Source organism: Echinops telfairi, unplaced genomic scaffold (assembly GCF_000313985.2).
Source record: "Echinops telfairi isolate 266 unplaced genomic scaffold, ASM31398v2 ScPeMD7_8;HRSCAF=38, whole genome shotgun sequence".
Taxonomy (NCBI): Eukaryota; Metazoa; Chordata; class Mammalia; order Afrosoricida; family Tenrecidae; genus Echinops; species Echinops telfairi.
In genome coordinates, this window is record NW_022103905.1 from 15,475,029 (window position 1) to 15,493,403 (window position 18,375).

Genomic DNA, 18,375 nt, shown 5'->3' on the forward strand with positions numbered 1-18,375 from the left:
AGCTTCTCCAGGTTTGGAGGACTACTGCCATGGCTCTCTCAAAAACACTCAACCGTCATCGAGTCGATGCTGATGCATGGCCAGCGGCTAGGCCAGGGTAGAACTGCCCCTGTGAGTTTCTGGGACTAACTCTCCAAGAGAGTGGCAAGCCTCATCTTTCTCCCACGGAGCAGCTGGCGACTTCAAACTGCTGACCTTGCAGTTAGCAGCCTTGTGCGTAAATACTATGTCACTGGGGGAGGGAGGGGGGGCTCCTTTGCCCAGGGCTCTCAGTGTATGTGATTGGCCTTAGGTAGTGTGAGTTCCCGTGGTGGGGGTGGGCGAAGTGGAAGGAAGGTAGCTAAGCTGCCATGGTGTGAGGGACAAAAACATGGCTGGGGACTTTAAATCTACGAGAGAGAGAAAAAAAACGACTCAACATTTCTTCAAGGTGGGATAAAAGAATAGCATTTTGAAAGGTCTAGATATCAAAACATGTCTGAGAGTTCTCAAAAGAGAGTTTTTGTATCTCAGCACCCTTCATAGACTTACAGCGAGAAAGGCCGCGTATGAATTTTGTTACTGTAGGCTCAAAAAATGTTTGCCATTGGAAAAAGTGCCTTTTACTGTGATTTTCTTTTTATTGAGTGTTTTAAATTTCCGAGCCCAGGAAGCTGGAAGTCAGTGTATACCAAATAATTAAATATCTCTTAGTTTTTGTTAATTTTAGCATCATGCTAACACAGAGAGTTGTGTTTTCTGGACATCTTCGTGGTCGCTGGCTAGTACAAATGGTTAGTGTACTTGGCGGGTAACAGAAAGATTAGTTTGAGTCTCCTGAGAGGTGGTGCTGTGGGAGAAAGGCCTGGCAATCTACGTGTAAAAAAGGCGTGAACCTGACAGAGCACAGTTCTACAATGAAACACAAGGAGTCTCCACGAGTTACAAGGGAGTTGGTGTCAGCTGGCCCAGCCCTTCCCCCAGGGTGCAAAATGGCAGGGAGAGGCCTTATTTGCTTTGAGTTTTCTGTAAAACCATAAATGGTGACCTTTCCAGTTCTAACATCTTAGTTCCATAAGCTAACAGGCTCTCGTACCTCCTTTCCTTTCTGAAAATGGCAGCGACCTTGGGGTTGGAAAAGCTGCTTCTACCCAGCACCTAGGAATTTTGCTGTTTCTTGTCTTCAGAATTGTGAATGATTTAGATAGCTCTGCCTTGGTAGGAGAACCTTCAGGATTATTTCAGGAGAGAAAAGGATGAGTAATTCATGTATACATTTAATACTCAGTACCCCCGCCCCCTTGCATATGAGGAATATACAATACCAGTCACTGAATTTTATAAGTAAAGTTGGGAAGATAAGGCACTGGATGTGGTAACACATGCACTAACCGGGTAGGGAAAGATAGGAAAAACCCACTGCCACCCAGGCGATTCCCACCCTGCAACTCTAGGACACAGCAGAACTGCTCCGTGGGTTTTTGTGACTACAGATCTTGACGGGAGCAGTAAGCTTATCTTTGGAGCGGTTGGTGGTTTTGAACTGCTGACCTTCTGGTCACCAGCCCCACATGCAACCAGGACACCATCGGGGCTCCTAAAGAAATGTACTGAGATTCAAATAACACCAAATAGTATAAAGGGGGCAGCAACTCTGCTCTGATTTTCAAACTTAAACATTTATTTTAAAAGGAATTTCCCAGGGAATTCTGAAGGCTTGACGGTGTGTGACGACATTCTCTTGGAGGTTGTAAAAATGTGGTCAGTATCCTCCCTTTGCAGGACAGACCTGATAGATGGATAGATGGCACATGGAGGTTAGTTTAGATAAACGATCAGGCTGCCCTAGCCTCTTAAGAGACTAGTGGAACCCCTGCCACTGTAACCCATAAATACCCTTCAGGCCTGGAAGGGAAGCTCCCCCAGGGATGACCTTGCTGCGGGACAAAGCTGTGAAGTGAACACCAGGACAGGCAGTGTTTGTTCCAAACAAAGCTCAGAAGGCAGGAAGGGCAGGAAAGACAGACGGACGGATCATCTGGGGAAGAAGGGAGAAGTGTGCTGTTACATTGTGGGAATTGCACCTCATGTCAAGAAACAAAACATGTCGAACTGTTGAATGGACAATTAATTTGCTCTGTAAGTAGTGACCGAAACCGCAACTCAACACACAAGCGAAAAACCAAACCAACCAAGCAAAACCCAAAGTTAAGCTTAGCTAGGCAAGGCTACCTCTTATATCTTATCAGAGGAAACCTAAAATTAGCATTTTTCCACACTGATTGGTTGCTCGTATTGAGTTGGGGTTCCACAGATGGATCTTTCTCTTCCCAAACACATGCCTTCCCACCAGTCCTACCAACATGTTTCTCAGGAGCCCCCGTTTGGCCCACTGTTCACCTTGCACTTAGCACCGGCTGGCAGGGGCCTCACTCTGAAAGAGCGACCCTTTTGGTTTATGGCGCTTGTTCTCTGGATTTGAAGCTCAGGCTCATCAGCTTCCCACCGATGTTTTAAACGGTCTTTTAAACGACTTGTGCAGTAAGAAGGACGCAGTCATCGAACACAAAGCTATACGGAATCCCTTCGCCATGCCAAGTATTTTGCTGGCTGCTTGTTGTGCCAACCTGGGCCTTGGCTGGTGGCGACTATTTCCCTTGGGAGGGAAGGACCCTTTTTTTTTTTCAGTAACCATCCTGGCCTCTGGAATGGCTGATGCCCATTCTTCTAGGACATGGAGGGGCTCCTTGGACTGAGTGGTGAAGTGGGTAATGTGCGACCACGCATTACGTGACTGATGGCTGTGCTCAGCTGATGACATGTGATGGCCCAGAGAGAGGGGGAACGTTTCTATCTGGCTTTGGTTCGAGGTTCTTCCAAGCACTTATCTTTGTTCTTATTCACAAACACACTCATTCATCTCACTACCTAAAGCAATTACCACCATTTAGTCGTCTTTCCCAACAGCATTATTTCCACTCCAAAACACCCCTTTCATTTGCCAAGCACCACAATGTTGCATCCTGGCACTTCATCCGCATTTACTGCCAGGTTATGTAAGCCCCTGCGTGGGTTTTCTCCCTGACCCAGCTCTTCCGTTGGTAGCTCCCCCAGCCTAGCAGCTGAAAATGGAGAACAGCTGTCCTTAAATTCATTAATTCATTCAGTGTTTACACTTTGATTGGGAAGCAAATCCACATTTGCTGAAGACAGCAGTGCCCAGCTGGGGTATGTCATTCCGTGAAAATATTAGATTGAAGTTTCTTGTCAAGGAAATGTAAATTGTGGACATTTTGTGCATTTCAAATATGCAGATTAATTTACCCACGGGAAACTAAGTCTGCAACCCGTCAAGGGGGCCTCCTTCCAAGATTGAAAGGTAACTGGCATTGACTAGCGTGGCAGCCGCTCCAGAGAAAAAGAGGGTTGAACCTTGGGCCAAACTTTTATTAATACATGTTGGGAGAATTATTTTTATCAGAGAGTTGGTGTCGGTTAAGAAGAAAAAGCAGCATCTTTTACTTAGTCAAGACACCTCCTCTGGACTGCCCCATCGAATACATTTGCTTGTGCTCCTCTATTTAAAAATATCTTATTTACTTTAACAAATATGAACGCTCTTGGAGAGCCAGAATAAAAGCACACCAACACTGCCTGGAACCCACCCTCAAGATGTGATGGTATAGCTCATTAGCTCTATCCGTCTTTAATAGAATCAAGGCGGTTCGCAGATACGGTTGGCCTCATCAAGCTAGGTGAATGTAAAAGCAGGTGAATCAAATACCCATGGAGAGTCCCACTAAAACTACAGAAAAGGAATGCTGAAAACCGGTTGAGCCTCTAAGGACTAAGAAGGGCAGGGAGCCCTCAGCAGCGAAGAGCTCCAAAGCACAGAGGAGTGATAATTGAGGTAGCAGCCAGAGAAGCTGCCAGCCCCAAGTGGCAGCGGTGTGGAGCTGAGGGCTTCCTCTGCAGGACTGCCGAGAGGAGCAGACATGGAAGGCCTCTGGTAGTGCAGAAAGGTCCGCGCCAGGGGCCAAGTCTAGACCATTAGTTTAGAGCCTTGAGAGCTGGAGAAGTTAGCTCTCCAGGCTCGCCTCTGCCTGCTGGACCTCCAGCCAGCAGCATGTGCCTGTTTTAGGGGAACTGGAGCAGGCGTAATGTTGGAAGATGGGTGTGGGTGACGGAGAGTGGGGATTGCCAGTGCTCTTCCCCTGCCCCAGTCATTATGGCCACAAACAGGTCTGTGTAACCCTGGCAATGTATTAGATGGTTTGTCTCCTGGGAAACTGAACTCCAGAAAAAAATGTACTCAGATACTGAAATTTGCTGGTCTCTTAGTAGAAACCGTAGCACCTTTTTTCCCCCCCATACTGAGTTGAAGCTCACCAGTTCTTTATATTTACTGAAGGGAGATTTTGCTATCAGGGCTTCACTCTTGTGGCTTGATGAGGCAGGCAGCCAACTGTCACCAGTCAGAATGAGTCATATTGGGGAAGCCCTCAATAGGAAAGAGTCAAAGTCCATCTTGAAGAAGGTAGAAGTGGTGCAGAAAGCAGAAGAAAGTGTGTGTGTGTGTGTGTGAGAGAGAGAGAGAGAGAGAGAGACAGAGAGACAGAGACAGTTTGGAAAAGATTGAGTCTCAGAACAAAAATAAGAGACTTCGTTTCTAGAATAAGGACCTTGGTGAAATAGAAGCCAGAAATGACAGATTCAATGGTTGAGGGTTTTTTAAATGTTGAGGGTACATGTTTCAAAAAGCAGAATGAAATAGTTGAAAAATAAAAGAGTACAAAAAAATAAGAAAGCTTGAAACGTAATCCAGAAGATTCAGTAGAGATAATACAAGAGATTCAGCTGGCAATAATGGGAAAAAGCAGGATATTATCTTAGTAATAATTAAAGAACATTTCATAAAACTAAAGGCGTGATTTTAGTGTATAAAGTGTTCATGATGTTAATTTTAGTAGACCCATACCCGAATATGTCATTGTGTAAGATCAGACCACCTTGCCCAAAACAAAGCTCCTAATAGTTTTCAGAGAGTAACAAACAGGTCACTCATAAAGAAAAATAAAATTAGCATCATAATTTTTAGCATCCTTAAAAGCCAAAAGGTAATGGAGCAATATTCTCCCAAAAATCTGAGAGCTGCTATCAACTAGGTTATAAGTAAAAAAATAGACGAGAGGCATGCTCCAAAACAGAGGAGGAGAGCGAGGCAGTGGGGAAGGTAGGGCTGCATTTGAGTCGTGGTCGACTGGATGGCAGTGTGGCACTTCGATGACTTGTGCTGTGTGATAAATAAAAAAACAAAGTAGACTCAAAAAGGTGACTCACTTGGAGCTTTGAGTAGAAAGCTACTGGAGTTAAGCTGAACCAATCGGTTAAAAAAAAGAAGATATGAAATTCAGGAAACAAGTAGCAGCCAAAGAAAGTACAATAGCTCCTAAAGTAGCGCAGGAGGATGAAGGGCTGTACGAGAGCGCTTATTACCAGGGGGAAGGAGGACCATGTTAGCTGATATTTTGGTCTGCTGGAAATTTATACTGGTAAGTGTAAGCAGATGAGTAATGTAGCAATGAAGGGATTTAAAGATTTCAAGAAACAAAAACCTCTCAAACTCATTGCTATCAAGTGCATTGTGACTCATAGGTCACTTAATAAGACAGAGTAGAATGGCACCTGTGGGTTTCCTAGACTGTAAAGCTTTATGGAGCAGCTTGTGGTTTTGAACTTATGACTTTGCAATTAACAGCCCAACTCATAACCCACTGTGCCACTGGGGATCTTTGTATGTAAAGATGGGTATATAACATACAAGGAGCCCAGGTGGTGTAGTGATTAAACATTCTGTTGGAAACAGGGTTGGAGGTTCAAACCCACCAGCTGTTCTGCGGGAGAAAGAAATGGCAGTCTGCTCCCATAAAGATTATAGACTCAGAAACACTATAGAGTAGCTCTACTCTTCCCTATAGGGTTGCTAAGAGTTTGAATTCTACTTGGTGGGAATAGGTGTGAGTTTGGGTAAAAAAATCAATGATTAACTCTAAAACAGCTAAAAATAATGTAGGAAATGAGAGATCACCATAGTATACAACTTGGCTCTTTGGTGAGCAATACATATATAGTCTTAATAGTGTGAACAATTAGTTCTAGGTTTTATTATTGAGAGCTGAGTGGAATGAAAAATAGAATGTATCTATACTGTATCATATAGCATAATATGAAGCCAAAATATAGATAAAAATAAGTCAATTAGCTATAACTAAGCATATTGTATAGCAGCATGGAGTTCCCAAAACTCCAAACTTACTGCCACTGAGTCAATTCTTACTCATACAGGCTTAGTAGATTGATTACCTGTTCGGCTGCTGATGTGGTTAGTAGTTCGAAACCACCAGCCATTGGAGAGAGAAAGGCTAGGCTTTCTATTCCCATAAGGCAGCAGTTCTCAACCTGTGGGTCACAACGCCTTGGGGGGTTGAATGACCCTTTCACAGGGGTCGCCCAATTCATAACAGTAGCAAAATGACAGTTAAGAAGTACAAAGAAAATAATTTTATGGTTGGGGAGTCACCACAGCATGAGGAACTGTATTAAAGGGTCACAGCATCAGGAAGGTTGAGAACCACTGCCATAAGGAGTTAGAGTTTCAGAAACTTACAGGGGCAGTTCCACTGTGTCCTATAGGGTCTGTATGAGAGCCTTGGGTTAGTCCTAGAAAAAACAGCTAAACTTCACAAAGGACTCTCTTGGGAGAAAAGGATGGGGTTTATGTAGGTGCACAAGAACGTAGGCTTTCATTTTGTCATCTTTTAGTGTAACTAAGAATTTGTTGAATTATTTTAAAATGTGCTTATAATTCTAATTCTGATGATAGATGGAATGAAATCATTGGAATTGGCACAGTAGTAATGAATATGGACCTCTCTGTGAGGTTTCTTCCTGGTAAAATGGCAGACTGAATGATTTAAACCAAAACGCGACCTGTTGCCATCAAGTCTATGCTGACTGATAATGGCCGTCAGAGGACAGGGCAGAACTGCTGCGACCGAGTCCTGGATGGTGATCTTTTGAGCTCCTGCTATTTGGGTCTCTCTCTGAGCTGGCGTCAAGATAATTCCTGACACAGCCATCTATCACAGAGTATCGTCTGTCAGGAAGAGATGAAAGCCATGAAAGCTTCCAAGTCAAGACATGAGAAGCAAGACAACAAAATAGAATAGAAGAAAGCAATAACAAAAGATCAAACTAGAAACCAATAAATTAGAAAAGAAAAAAAAAGATCTAACTCTAAGAGGTAGTTCTTTTAGAGAATAGCAATTAAATACACAAACACACACATACAACTAATCAACAAAAGGGAGGAGGAGAGCACAAATAAAATCGAATTGTGAGAAATAGTCACATGAAATGATTCATACTTTGCAAAGCTGTGTGCAAACACATATGAAAATGTGCACTACATCTACGATTTCCTGAGAAAAGATGTCACGTGAGTGGCCCCAGAATAGTAAGAAAACTCTTAAGGCCTTAATAGCAAAATTACTGTGGCAACTGTTCAAAAACTCAATGGAAAAATGTCCTTATCTTTTAAAAAAAAATCATTTTATTGGGGGCTCATACAACTCTTATCACAATCCATACATCCATCGTGTCAAGCACATTTGTACATTTGTTGCCATCATCATTATGAAAACATTTGCTTTCTACTTGAGCCCTTGGTATCAGCTCTTTTTTCCCTTCCCTCTCTGCACCCCCCTCCCCCATGAACCCTTGATAAATTTTATAAATTATCTTGTCATATCTTATACCATCCGACGTCTCCCTTTACCCACTTCTCCGCTGTCCGTCCCCAAGGGAGGTTATATGTAGATCCTTGTAATATGTTCCCCCTTTCTCCCTCACCTTCCCTCCACCCTCCCGGTATCACCACTCTCACCACTGGTCCTGAGGGGTTAATCTGTCTTGGATTCCCTGTGTTTCTAGTTCCTATCTGTACCAGTGCACATCCTCCGGTCCAGCTGGATTTGTAAGGTAGAATTGGGATCATGAGAGTGGGGGGGAGGAAGCATTCAAGAACTAGAGGAAAATTTTATGTTTCATCATTGCTACACTGCACCCTAACTGGCTCATCTCCTCCCCGTGGCTCTTCTGCAAGAGGATGTCCAATTTCCCACAGATGGACCCTGGGTCCCCACTCTGCACTGCCCCTCATTCACAATGCTATGATTTATTTATTTATTTTTTTGTCCTTGATGCCTGATACCGGACCCTTTGATGCCTTGTGATCTCACAGGCTGGTGTGCTTCTTCCATGTGGGCTTTGTTGTTTCTCAGTTAGATGGCCCATTGTTTATCTTCCAGCCTATAGGACCCCAGATTCTATATCTTTTGACAGCTGGGCACCATCAGCTTTATTCACTGCATTTGCTTATGCACCCGCTTTGTCTTTAGCGATTGTGTTGGGGTAGGCTGGTGTGCTTCTTCCACGTGGGCTTTGTTGTCTTTTGACGCCATTTTCCCACGAACTTTCTGAAGTCCCCTCAGATTGGGACCTGTTGTTACCGATCTCTTTGGGTCCCCTTTGATGGTTTTCATGTGACAGAAGTGGATTTCTGATGAGGGTATCTCAGGGTGTGTCCTCGAGGGAGGGTGTCATGCCTCATGACCTAGGTCAGATGCCCAGTCATCTGACAGGGTCCTCGTCCACACGCAAATGGTGAAGGCAGTGATTCTTGGCACTGGGCCATCTGAAACTGCAGAGAGCTTTGGGTCTTCATCATTCTGCACATCAACAGACTATGCAAACTTCTTTGGTAAGGGGGAAAAAGGATTGAAAATGATTATTGGCCATTTACTTTCACTGACCGTCTTACCAGCAGTTGATTCTGTAAAGCAGACATGTTTTAAACATCCCCCCCCCAAAAAAAAAGAAGTGTTAAAAATTTTGAAGCAGGGTTGGGTGTAAAGGTGACTGTGTTGTTTTAACAAGAACACTAACAGTATAAGGGAGGAAAATGGTGCGCTTTGGAATCCTTCAACTCATGGAAAAGTACCTTGTTCTCAAATGTTAGGAACTGGAATATCCTACTGGTTAAAAATAAACAGCATAGAGTGTCAAGAAAACAACTAAGGGAGAAAATAATGAAGTTATGCCAAAGGCAACAGGTCATTACGTCAGCCACCTCCCACAAGGTCAGGGTTCAAGCCCTTGATGGCAAACACCGAGAGGGAGCTCAGGGGCAAATCCTGAAAGTCGTCCCGTCAGAGGAAGCCGCCTCCCAACCTTTGGTTCAGCAAAGGCCTCGCTCTTTGCAGTGTTCTGTTTTCTTTGAACTTTATAGTTTCCCCTCATGCCAGCGATGGTCTTCATGTAAACGGATGTAACCCTAACAATGCCTTCTTTGCACTCTCTTTCCCCAGGCGCTGAAACGGGGAACCATGGAACTGTATTTCGGTGAATATCAACACGTGCAACAGGAATATGGTGTCCATCTGAGGCTGGCCAGTGACGAAACCAGAAAATCCAGGAATCTCCAGCAAGGGAAGGCAGGCTCCTATGGCGTCAGCATTAGGGTGCAAGGAATCGATGGCCATCCCTACATCGTCCTGAATAACACAGAACGGTGCCTGGCAGGCACCTCTCTTTCTGAAAATGGGCTATCGTTCGCACCGCCGATGATCAATAACCCGCCACCGCATGCCAGCAACGGGCCTGGGCTCCAGGAGGAGGAGGAGGACGACGACGAGGACGCGCAGCTCCCAGAAAACCCCTATGCCCCGCGCAGTGCACCGAAGACCCCCAAACAAGCCACTCAGCTTGAGGGCAAGAATGGGGTTCTGGAACACGGGCCCACGAGGCCTGCGCCCGCGCTCAATTTTCAGAGGCCCCCAGAGCGTTTGCCGCCCTACGACCCCGAGAGGAGCGAGCTGAACCCACAAAACCACCGACCTCCCGAGAGCACTTGGTTCAAAACTTTCACCCCAGAGGCGACCAAGGACAAGAAGCCGGGGGCTTCCTTCCCCAAACCGACCCACGTCCAGCCTCCTTCCGGGAGCCCTCCCTTGGAGGAGCCAGCGGAGACACCCAGCGTGACAGCCATCCCCCTGTGCGCCTCCGTGATGGTAGACGGCTCCCGGAAGCACATCGACGACCCCCGGAAGCACATGGATGACCCCCGGAAGCACATGGATGACCCCCGGAAGCACGCGTCGCTGTGCGTCAACGTGCGCAGCCGCGCCAGGGACGGGGCCGCGGAGGAGGCGCCCTCGCCCAGCTCGAGGCTGCTAGCCGCGCACGGGCCCCACGCGCACCCCGAGGCCAGGAAACCCCGGCCCGATGTCCTCCCCTTCCGGCGACAAGACTCCGCGGGGCCCGCGCCGGACGACGCCGGGTCCCGCCGGTCCTCGTCCTCCTGCCCGACCCCCACCTCGGCCAACGCCCTGTACAAGTTTTTACTCGATGACCAGGCAGGCGCCCTCCGCGCGGACAGCGTGAATCGCCACGAGAACCGAAGGTACATCCCCTTCCTGCCGGGCACCGGCCGGGACATCGACACGGGCTCCATTCCCGGGGTGGACGAGCTGATCGAAAAGTTTGACGGAAAGCCGGGCCTTCCGAGGAGAGGCCGGGCTGGGAAGCGGAACCGGATCCACCCGGAAGACCGGAAGCGGTCCCGCAGCGTGGACAGCGCCTTCCCGTTCGGCCTCCGGGGCAGCTCGGAGTACCTGAGCGAATTCAGCCGCAACCTGGGCAAGTCCAGCGAGCACCTCCTGCGGCCTTCCCAGGTGTGCCCGCCCAAGGCGCAGGCGCAGGAGCACCGCGGGAAGCACGTCGGGGGCCGCACCTTTGCCAAGCTGCAGCAAGCGACCCGGGGCGCGCCGTGCGGGTCCCCCAAGTCGCCCCAGCAGAACCAAGAGCTGGGGAAGGCTCACGAAGACCAAGCGAGCCCGGGCAGCACAGCGCTGCCTGCCTCCCCGCTGCCCGCGCAGGGTACGAAGGAGGAGGAAGTTAAAACAGCTGCCGTGACAGTGATGCTACAGAACCGGGCGGCAGCAAATTCGCCGGATTCTGGTGCCAAGAAAATATCAGTGAAGAGGTTTCCTTCCACCTCAGATACTCAGGTGAGCCCTGTGCGGGGCCTTTCTGCTTGCGCTCTCCTTTCTACATGATGTGGAGGATGTATGTGCTCGCAAGGCAGGAGACCACGTCGACTTGCAATCCGTAAGGACGCAACTGCTGCGTGAAAGGGTTTTTCTTGAAAGCTGGTGTCCTACTGACAGTTGTCTGGTTTCTTGTTTTGTATGGGGGGCTGATTTCAACTCTCAGCGCCCCTCTATGACTGAGTAGAACTGCCCTATACGGGTCTCGCAGCTGTGAATTGAATGGGAGCGGATAGCCAGTTGTCTCCAGTGGGGCCCCTGCATGCATCACACTGCTGACTTTGCTGTGTGCAGCCATGTGCTTAATCACTGTGTCACCAGGGCTCCTTTGTGGCTTCCTCAAAACAGCAACAAAATCTAAACCCACAAACCGCACTGCCATCGAATCGCTTGACCCAGAGCAACCCTATAGGACAGAATAGAGCGACTCCTTGGGTTTCAGAGGCTTTAAATCTTCCCAGGAACAGACAGTCTGTCTCATCTTTCACCCCTAGAGCAGCTGGTGAATTTGAACTGCTGACCTGGTGGTCAGTAGCTCAGTATGTAAGTCACGATGCCATCAGAACTCCTTGTGTTTCTTTTAAATGTTGAGGATACATGTTTCAAAAAATAGAATGAAATCGTTGAAAAACACAAGATTCCCACTGTGTTCTCTGTGCAGTCACTCAGCCAGCACCACGGAGTGGCTCAGCTTTTCCATTTGTATGTGTGCAAACCCTAAGCCTGTGAAGAATTTGTTTCCATGGAGGTTCAGTGCTTAGTGTGTGTGGAGAAACACATTCGCTTCGTGAAATTTAGTGAGAGGGCCGATGGCTGGCCAATGATGTGAAATTAGGTAAATCCTGAAGTGATGGAGTTTAAGTGGCACCTTTAGTATGCTGGCCGAAGCAATAAACACAACGGCAGTGACAAACTTTGATGATCATTTCGGTCAGGGCCGGGCACTGTTTACATCACAGGCTCGCACCAGCCCTTGGGTAATGTGATCTTCAACTAATAAGAGGTGGCCTTGGGTGATGTTAAGTACCTTACCCGAGGAACTGCTTTGGGGAAAACCTCTGCTTCAGGGTTTTGCCTTCTTCCTGCAAAGGCCATCCTGTCATCCATCTCATACTGGACGTTGTCTTCCAGGCCACACCAGATCTGTTAAAAGGCCAGCAAGAGTTCACTCAACAGACCAACGAAGAGACTGCCAAGCAGATACTGTACAATTACCTCAAAGAAGGGTAAGTCATTTTCCTTAAAGGACCAAGAGAGTTTAATTCCTGGTGGTGGTTTTAGTACCCTCCTGGGAGACCTTGCCTTTTGCCCTCCCTTCCTGTCCTGTGTTGTGAGACTTGAGGGGGGTTAAGTGTCAATAGATGGAGGTCCCATACTATTATTTAATGCAGAGGAGGTGGGTGAGGTGGGGAGAGAAATGTAGGAAACCCTTAAAAACTAGAAATAGATAAATTGTTAAAATGATGCTTTATGAAATTTAAAGGACAAATCCCAAGATAGGAGGAATGTTGGAATGTCTACTATTGAATTTTCAGTTGAACCTGTCATCACCTTGATTTCTCCTATGTACCCAGTAGTAATCAATCTCCCCAGAATGAGAAGTTACAAATGCACACACACATCCTCCTTTCCCTAAGCGCACACTGGCCGGAGCCCCTGCTTTCATTATTGTGTAAGCACGTATGAGTCATTGAAGAGCGGGGCTTTCCGCACTTGCCTTTGGAGGTTGAGTTTGAGTCATCTGGTGTCCAGCCCTGACTGCTGGACTAGATACTAGATACTAGCTTAGATACTAACTGCTCTGGAATTTGAAGTTTCTGTTTTAGTTCTTTCATCAGATATGATTAAGAAGGGGGAAAAAAACCCCATAAAACACAAAGCTTTAGCTTGACATGACTGAAAGTCATTTGGCAAATACCGTATATACTTGTGTATAAGCTGAGTTTTTTGAGTGCATTTTTAATACTGTTTTTGTGGTAAAATTAGGTGCCTCGGCTGATGTTTGGGTTGGCTTACACTCAAGTATATATGGTACTCACTGGTATCCACGCCCTTTGTACTTTTGTATTGAGTCCTACAATTGCTTGCCAATGCTGTAAGGCTGACAAAATGACCATGTTCAAAATAACAGATGCACCGTTTGCAAAAAGAGAGACAAAGAAAAAGAAGCCGACGCAGATCTTCTAGCCAGGAACTAATTGTTATATATCCCTGTGAAGGGTTTTACCCTGTCAAAATTAAGAACGGAAACCTTTAAATTTTTTAAAAATCATTTTATTAGGGGCTCATACAACTCTTCTCACAATCCATACACATCCTTTTAATTTTTTAAAAGCCCTTTAAAAATTTTCTATATTTTTTGGCCTAGACTTTCTTAAGATACCAGTGAAACACACATTAGCATGAGGCACCAATTAAAGGAAACGTACCTGTGAGTCCTTTTCTTCTAATTACCAAGTTGGTGTGGTAGAAGTTATGCAGAAGTGAGTGAAACCTTATCTGATAGTTACCCACGGAAGCAGACAAAGGGCGCTGTGTTGGCAGTCTTGGCTTGGAGATTTACTTACTTATTTTTAAACATCCATGAAACAAGTTTGGCTCAGATCATTCATAGTGTACGATTTAAAACTAAAACTTTGTGTGTGTGTGTGTGTGTGTGTGTGTGTGTGTGTGTGTGTGTATGAAGGAAGAGAAGTTTCTGGTTGTAATAAACATGAGTCATTTCAATCAAACAACAATGGGCTTTTCTGGAAGTTCCACTGGATGAAGTGGTTTAGAATATGGTGATAATACCTTTCACATACCCTGTTTCGCCAAAAGTAAGAAATCCCCCGAAAATAAGACCTTACAGTTTTGCCTCTCGCTGAAATATAAGGCATCCCCCCGAAAATAAGGCCCCCGAAGCTACCGTAACTCTGGACTCTGGACCATAGTGGCGGGCACTGCTGCACAGCTCACTGTTGGCTGCAGCGCAGCCGGAGCAGACAGGAAGTGCAAGGTCTCTTAATAAAACAATAAACAATAAACGTGTACCATATTCTTCCTGCAAAAATAAGACAGCCCCTGAAAATAAGACCTAGCGCATCTTTGGGAGCAAAAAGTAATATGACTGTCTTATTTTTGGGGAAACGGTATTTGGAAATGGCCATGTCTTTCTCAAATTGAGTGATAACATATAGCTACTTATTTGGAGGAAAATATTCCATCAATCCTTTTCCCACACCACTTTAACCCACTGCTATTGAGCCGATCTTGACTCATGCGACCCTAGGTAGGGTTTCCGAGGCTGACCATCTTTCTGGCCTCATTTTCTTCCAAGGAGCTGTGATTGCAGCCCAACGCCCAACCCATGACACCACGGGGGCGCCTTGGTTTTGTCTACAGCCTTAGCTCATTCACAGCGCTCCCAGTGTCTCTTCCTAAAGACTAGTGAGTGTGACAGAATGTTGCTTCCCCGAGTCTGGGGCCAGTGGCGGTGGCCCTCAGTGTAACCTCTGCTTCCTTCTTTCCAGAAGCACCGATAATGATGATGCTACCAAAAGGAAGGTCAACCTGGTCTTTGAGAAAATCCAGACGTTAAAGTCTCGAGCAGCCGGGAGTGGCGCAGGAAATAACCAAGTAAATGAAAGTTTGGTATTTTAACTCGAGCACTCAGAGGGCATGTGGTAAACAAGCTGTTGTTTCTTGGTCTGTATGTTTTTCTACAGTGGAAAATGGGAGGTTCCTGAAGTAGGGAGCAGATACTTAAGGTAGGGACTGTATTTTAAGTATTAGTAATTTGCACTCTGACTTTTTCCCCCCCTCAGAAAAGCATTAAGGTATTTTATGTACATATAAAACCTTATTGTCTTTTAATCCACTTGTCCTCAAAAGGTCTGAAGTTCTGTTTCACACAGGCTGAAATAGACAAGGCGCAGAAGTTCAGAAGGGAACCCAAAACCAAACGCACTGGCATCAAGTCAATGCTGACTCATAGTGACCCTACAGGACAGGATAGAACTGCCCCTACGAGTTTCCGAGACGGTTACTCGTTATGGGCGTACAAAGTTCTGTCTTCTGTGGGGGAGTGGATTTGAACTACTGATCTTGCAGTTAGCAGCCCAAGTTACACCCACGCCACCACCAGGGTTGCCCTAAGAAGGGAAAGTGAGCATTAAAAATATAATAATGCTGAGGTAACTAGATGGAGAAGCCCTCCTGTTACCGTCAGCAAATTCAGAAGGTAAGTGTGAGCGGGCTTGGACCTAAGCTCTGGAGCATCACGGGTGGAGGAGACTAAGGAACAGAGACTAGTGAAGACCCTCAGCTTTGGTGCCGGGAGGAACGGATTAGTGTCACGTTCCTTTCCCAATACACTGCCTTTCTTGTTTATTGCATTGAATTTGATTTGGGACTTGGACATGTTTTTGTTAAGGAGTCTGTTCCTATATTTGATGAGCAACAACGTAGGCTAGGCACACCTGGTGCTCAGAAAGGAAGCCGCGTGTAAGGGGGTACCACTGAACATTTGGTCCTTGGTCCTGTACCAGCTTCTGTGGGGAGGCAGCCCTTACTTCCACGTCTTCCTCTTTCCCTCGCTGGGGAAATTCTATAAGGAAGAGGGGGGGAAAATGATACCTAGAAACAAATAATAGGAATTACATCAATAGCTTTTGTAACTTTGGAAATATGTATATAGGATATTTTAAATAATCTCTAGTGCCCAGTATTCCTCTAGCCCTCGGCTTACCCGTAATTGTTCTCTATCCTCAAATAGAACTGTGATATATACATATTATATATAGATATGTTTATAATTTGTAATATATAATATAATTATATATATATATATAATTGCTGCATATAATTACTCCCACTGGGGAAACTTCAAATCTCTGGGCACTCTATAAAGATTAGTTCACTGTTTGGGGCCTTTTTTTTGGCTGGGATTCCCGATTCTGCACAATCACTGTAGCTCCTGCTGTTGATTTTCCTGTGTGTCTTCAAGAGAGACTGCATCCTCCGGCCTTTGATGTGAAGATTGTTATTGTGCTTCACAGACTAGGGGCATCCAGTTCTGCCTGGGGAAGTTCCTTTCTTTTTTGAACTGAGAGGCAGGCTGACAAGGCTTGCTTGTATTGAGTGGCTGATCCATAGAAATGCAGAGGTCATTGTGTACAGGGAAGAGAAGGGAGTTTTATTCCTTGGTCTCTTCCTCCTTGGGCAGTGTCTTGATGGTCTCTTCTTTCTTGGCTTAGATAGAGTGGAACTTCATGGTGCTTTCTTGGTCTTAGACAGGATGCCCCAGCCTGGTGAGCCTGGAGCTTCTTGCAGGCCCTGTCAGCCTTCAGCTTGTGGATGTGTGCCACGAGAATCCACTTGTTCTTGAACATGTTCCCCTTCACCATCAGGGACAGACTGTGATACACATGGTGGTCAATCTTCTCAGATTCTCTGTATCTGCTGAGCAGCCGGCACAGAACCCTCCTCCTCTTCCTCCTCCTCCAGCTCACCTTCTCGGGCCTTTGAGCATTGGCAGTACCCTTTCGCTCCCCTATGCCCATATGCCTGCCCCTCACGCCCAAGGATGCAGTCTCAGGCTTGCAGATGATAAGGCCATCTTTGATCAGCGTCTGGATTTGCTGACGGGACTTGGCATTAGTGATTCCATTGGTCTCCTTGGGGTCGGACCAGACTTTCTACTTACCACAGTGGGAAAAGCTGGAGGGCGAGCCTCTTCTGAAGCCTGAGCATGCTCACAGCTGCATCTGCAGCGCCCATGGAGACATTTTTCATGGTATTGTCTTTAGAGACGATGACACTGATGGTGTCTCGACAGATCATGGAATTCTCCAGGAGAAGAAGGAAAGGCAGAGGGAATGAATGGCAAGGATTGATAGAAAGAGGCTTGTTTGTCACTTACAGGGAACTGGAGGTGGTTTAGCATAGAACCAGGGTCGTAGGCAGGACTGGATGGGAGGGGTCTTGGAAGTCACATAGAAGTTTCCACTTCAGACTGTAGGTGATAGGCTATCATGAATAGTGTTGTTTTCATAAAAATTCATTCCCTCAGGGAGGCCAATTATGCAGCTGCTGTTGAATCAAGTAAGAGATGAAGAGAAGATGAGTGGGCGCCGGAGCCTGTTGGCTCCACTCACAGTGCCATGACTGTTCAGTTGCCCATATTTTTCTGAAACAGCCCCCAGTCCTTGAATCTGATTATTTGTTGGCAAAGTTTGGGGAGTTTTATCTGTTTTGGTGTCAGTTATGTGATTTCCTAGGAGGGGCGGTTAAGTTCCTGCTGGACTGCAGCAGTAGTAGAAAACAGCACGCAGGCTGAGGTTTTGTTTAGGAAAGATCAGCTTCCCTGTTGGGCTGGATTTTGCACCTTTTGACAACGGATTGCTCCCATTTTTTTCTATGGAAATTGAGGGAGGTGGGCAAGTTCTGCGCTTCTTTTGATTTTTACTTTTTGAGTCGCAGTAAGTTGGGAGTAATTAGGTGGAAAGTACCTCATTTCAAGTTCATCAGCACAACTCACACCTACATTCAGAGCACGTGAACCGAGAGGCTGCCCTTTCTAGCCCGCTCTAATCTGGGCCCTCAGCCGCCGCTTTCTCACCACTCTATGGTGGGAGCTTAGCCACCTCTCTTTGAAAGCATCATCCTGTTACCAGGCGTCTTCAAAAAGTTTATAGAGAAGTAGAATTAAAAGGTAATGTGGTTTCCCCACCAGCTTTTTGAAGTCCTCTTTTCATGGAGGTGAAAAAAATCCAAGTATTTTCTGGTAGACTCTTGTGCCCTTTTAGGGTCTTTCTTTATTATAGGAGAAATATACCATCTGTGTCAGGCCAGGTTGACAAGGGAAACAAATCCAGTGACACTCATATATATGTAAGAGTTTTATATCAGGAAGTAATTATGCATCAATAAAACATCCCAACCCCGTCCAACTCAAGCCCATAAGTCTGATACTAGCCCATAAGACCCTCTTCAGATTCACGCTGCCACATGCAATAATGCAGAATGCAGGAAGATCACAGGCTGGTGGGTGCAAAGTTGCATGGATCCAATGCCGGTGGCCGCATCTCAGGGCTCCCAGCAACTTCCTTATGAGAAGGCCATGCCCACAAGGAGTCACCATCAGGCTGTGACTTGATTGACAGGCTAGATTCCACCCCTGCAGTTTTATAAATCTTCAAGTTGACATGAAATTATGTAACTACTGCACCTTGGAAAAGAAGAAAAC

At 46.2% G+C, this 18,375-nt stretch overlaps 1 protein-coding gene across 5 annotated transcripts in view; it reads left to right on the top strand.

The window, feature by feature from the left end:
- The first annotated feature begins 9,392 nt into the window (after positions 1-9,392).
- The window catches only part of CGNL1 (cingulin like 1), a 111,421-nt gene continuing 102,438 nt past the window's right edge, over positions 9,393-18,375 (top strand). For 3 of the 5 annotated variants that reach the window (XM_045286482.1, XM_045286484.1, XM_045286485.1), the window contains exons 1-3: positions 9,394-11,108; positions 12,279-12,373; positions 14,660-14,765. In XM_045286482.1, the coding sequence (XP_045142417.1) occupies positions 9,426-11,108; positions 12,279-12,373; positions 14,660-14,765 (1,884 nt within the window). In that variant the 5' untranslated portion in view covers positions 9,394-9,425. Of the gene's footprint in view, positions 11,109-12,278; positions 12,374-14,659; positions 14,766-18,375 lie in introns of all 5 variants that reach the window. The other 2 variants (XM_045286481.1, XM_045286483.1) reach the window with 2 other exon arrangements.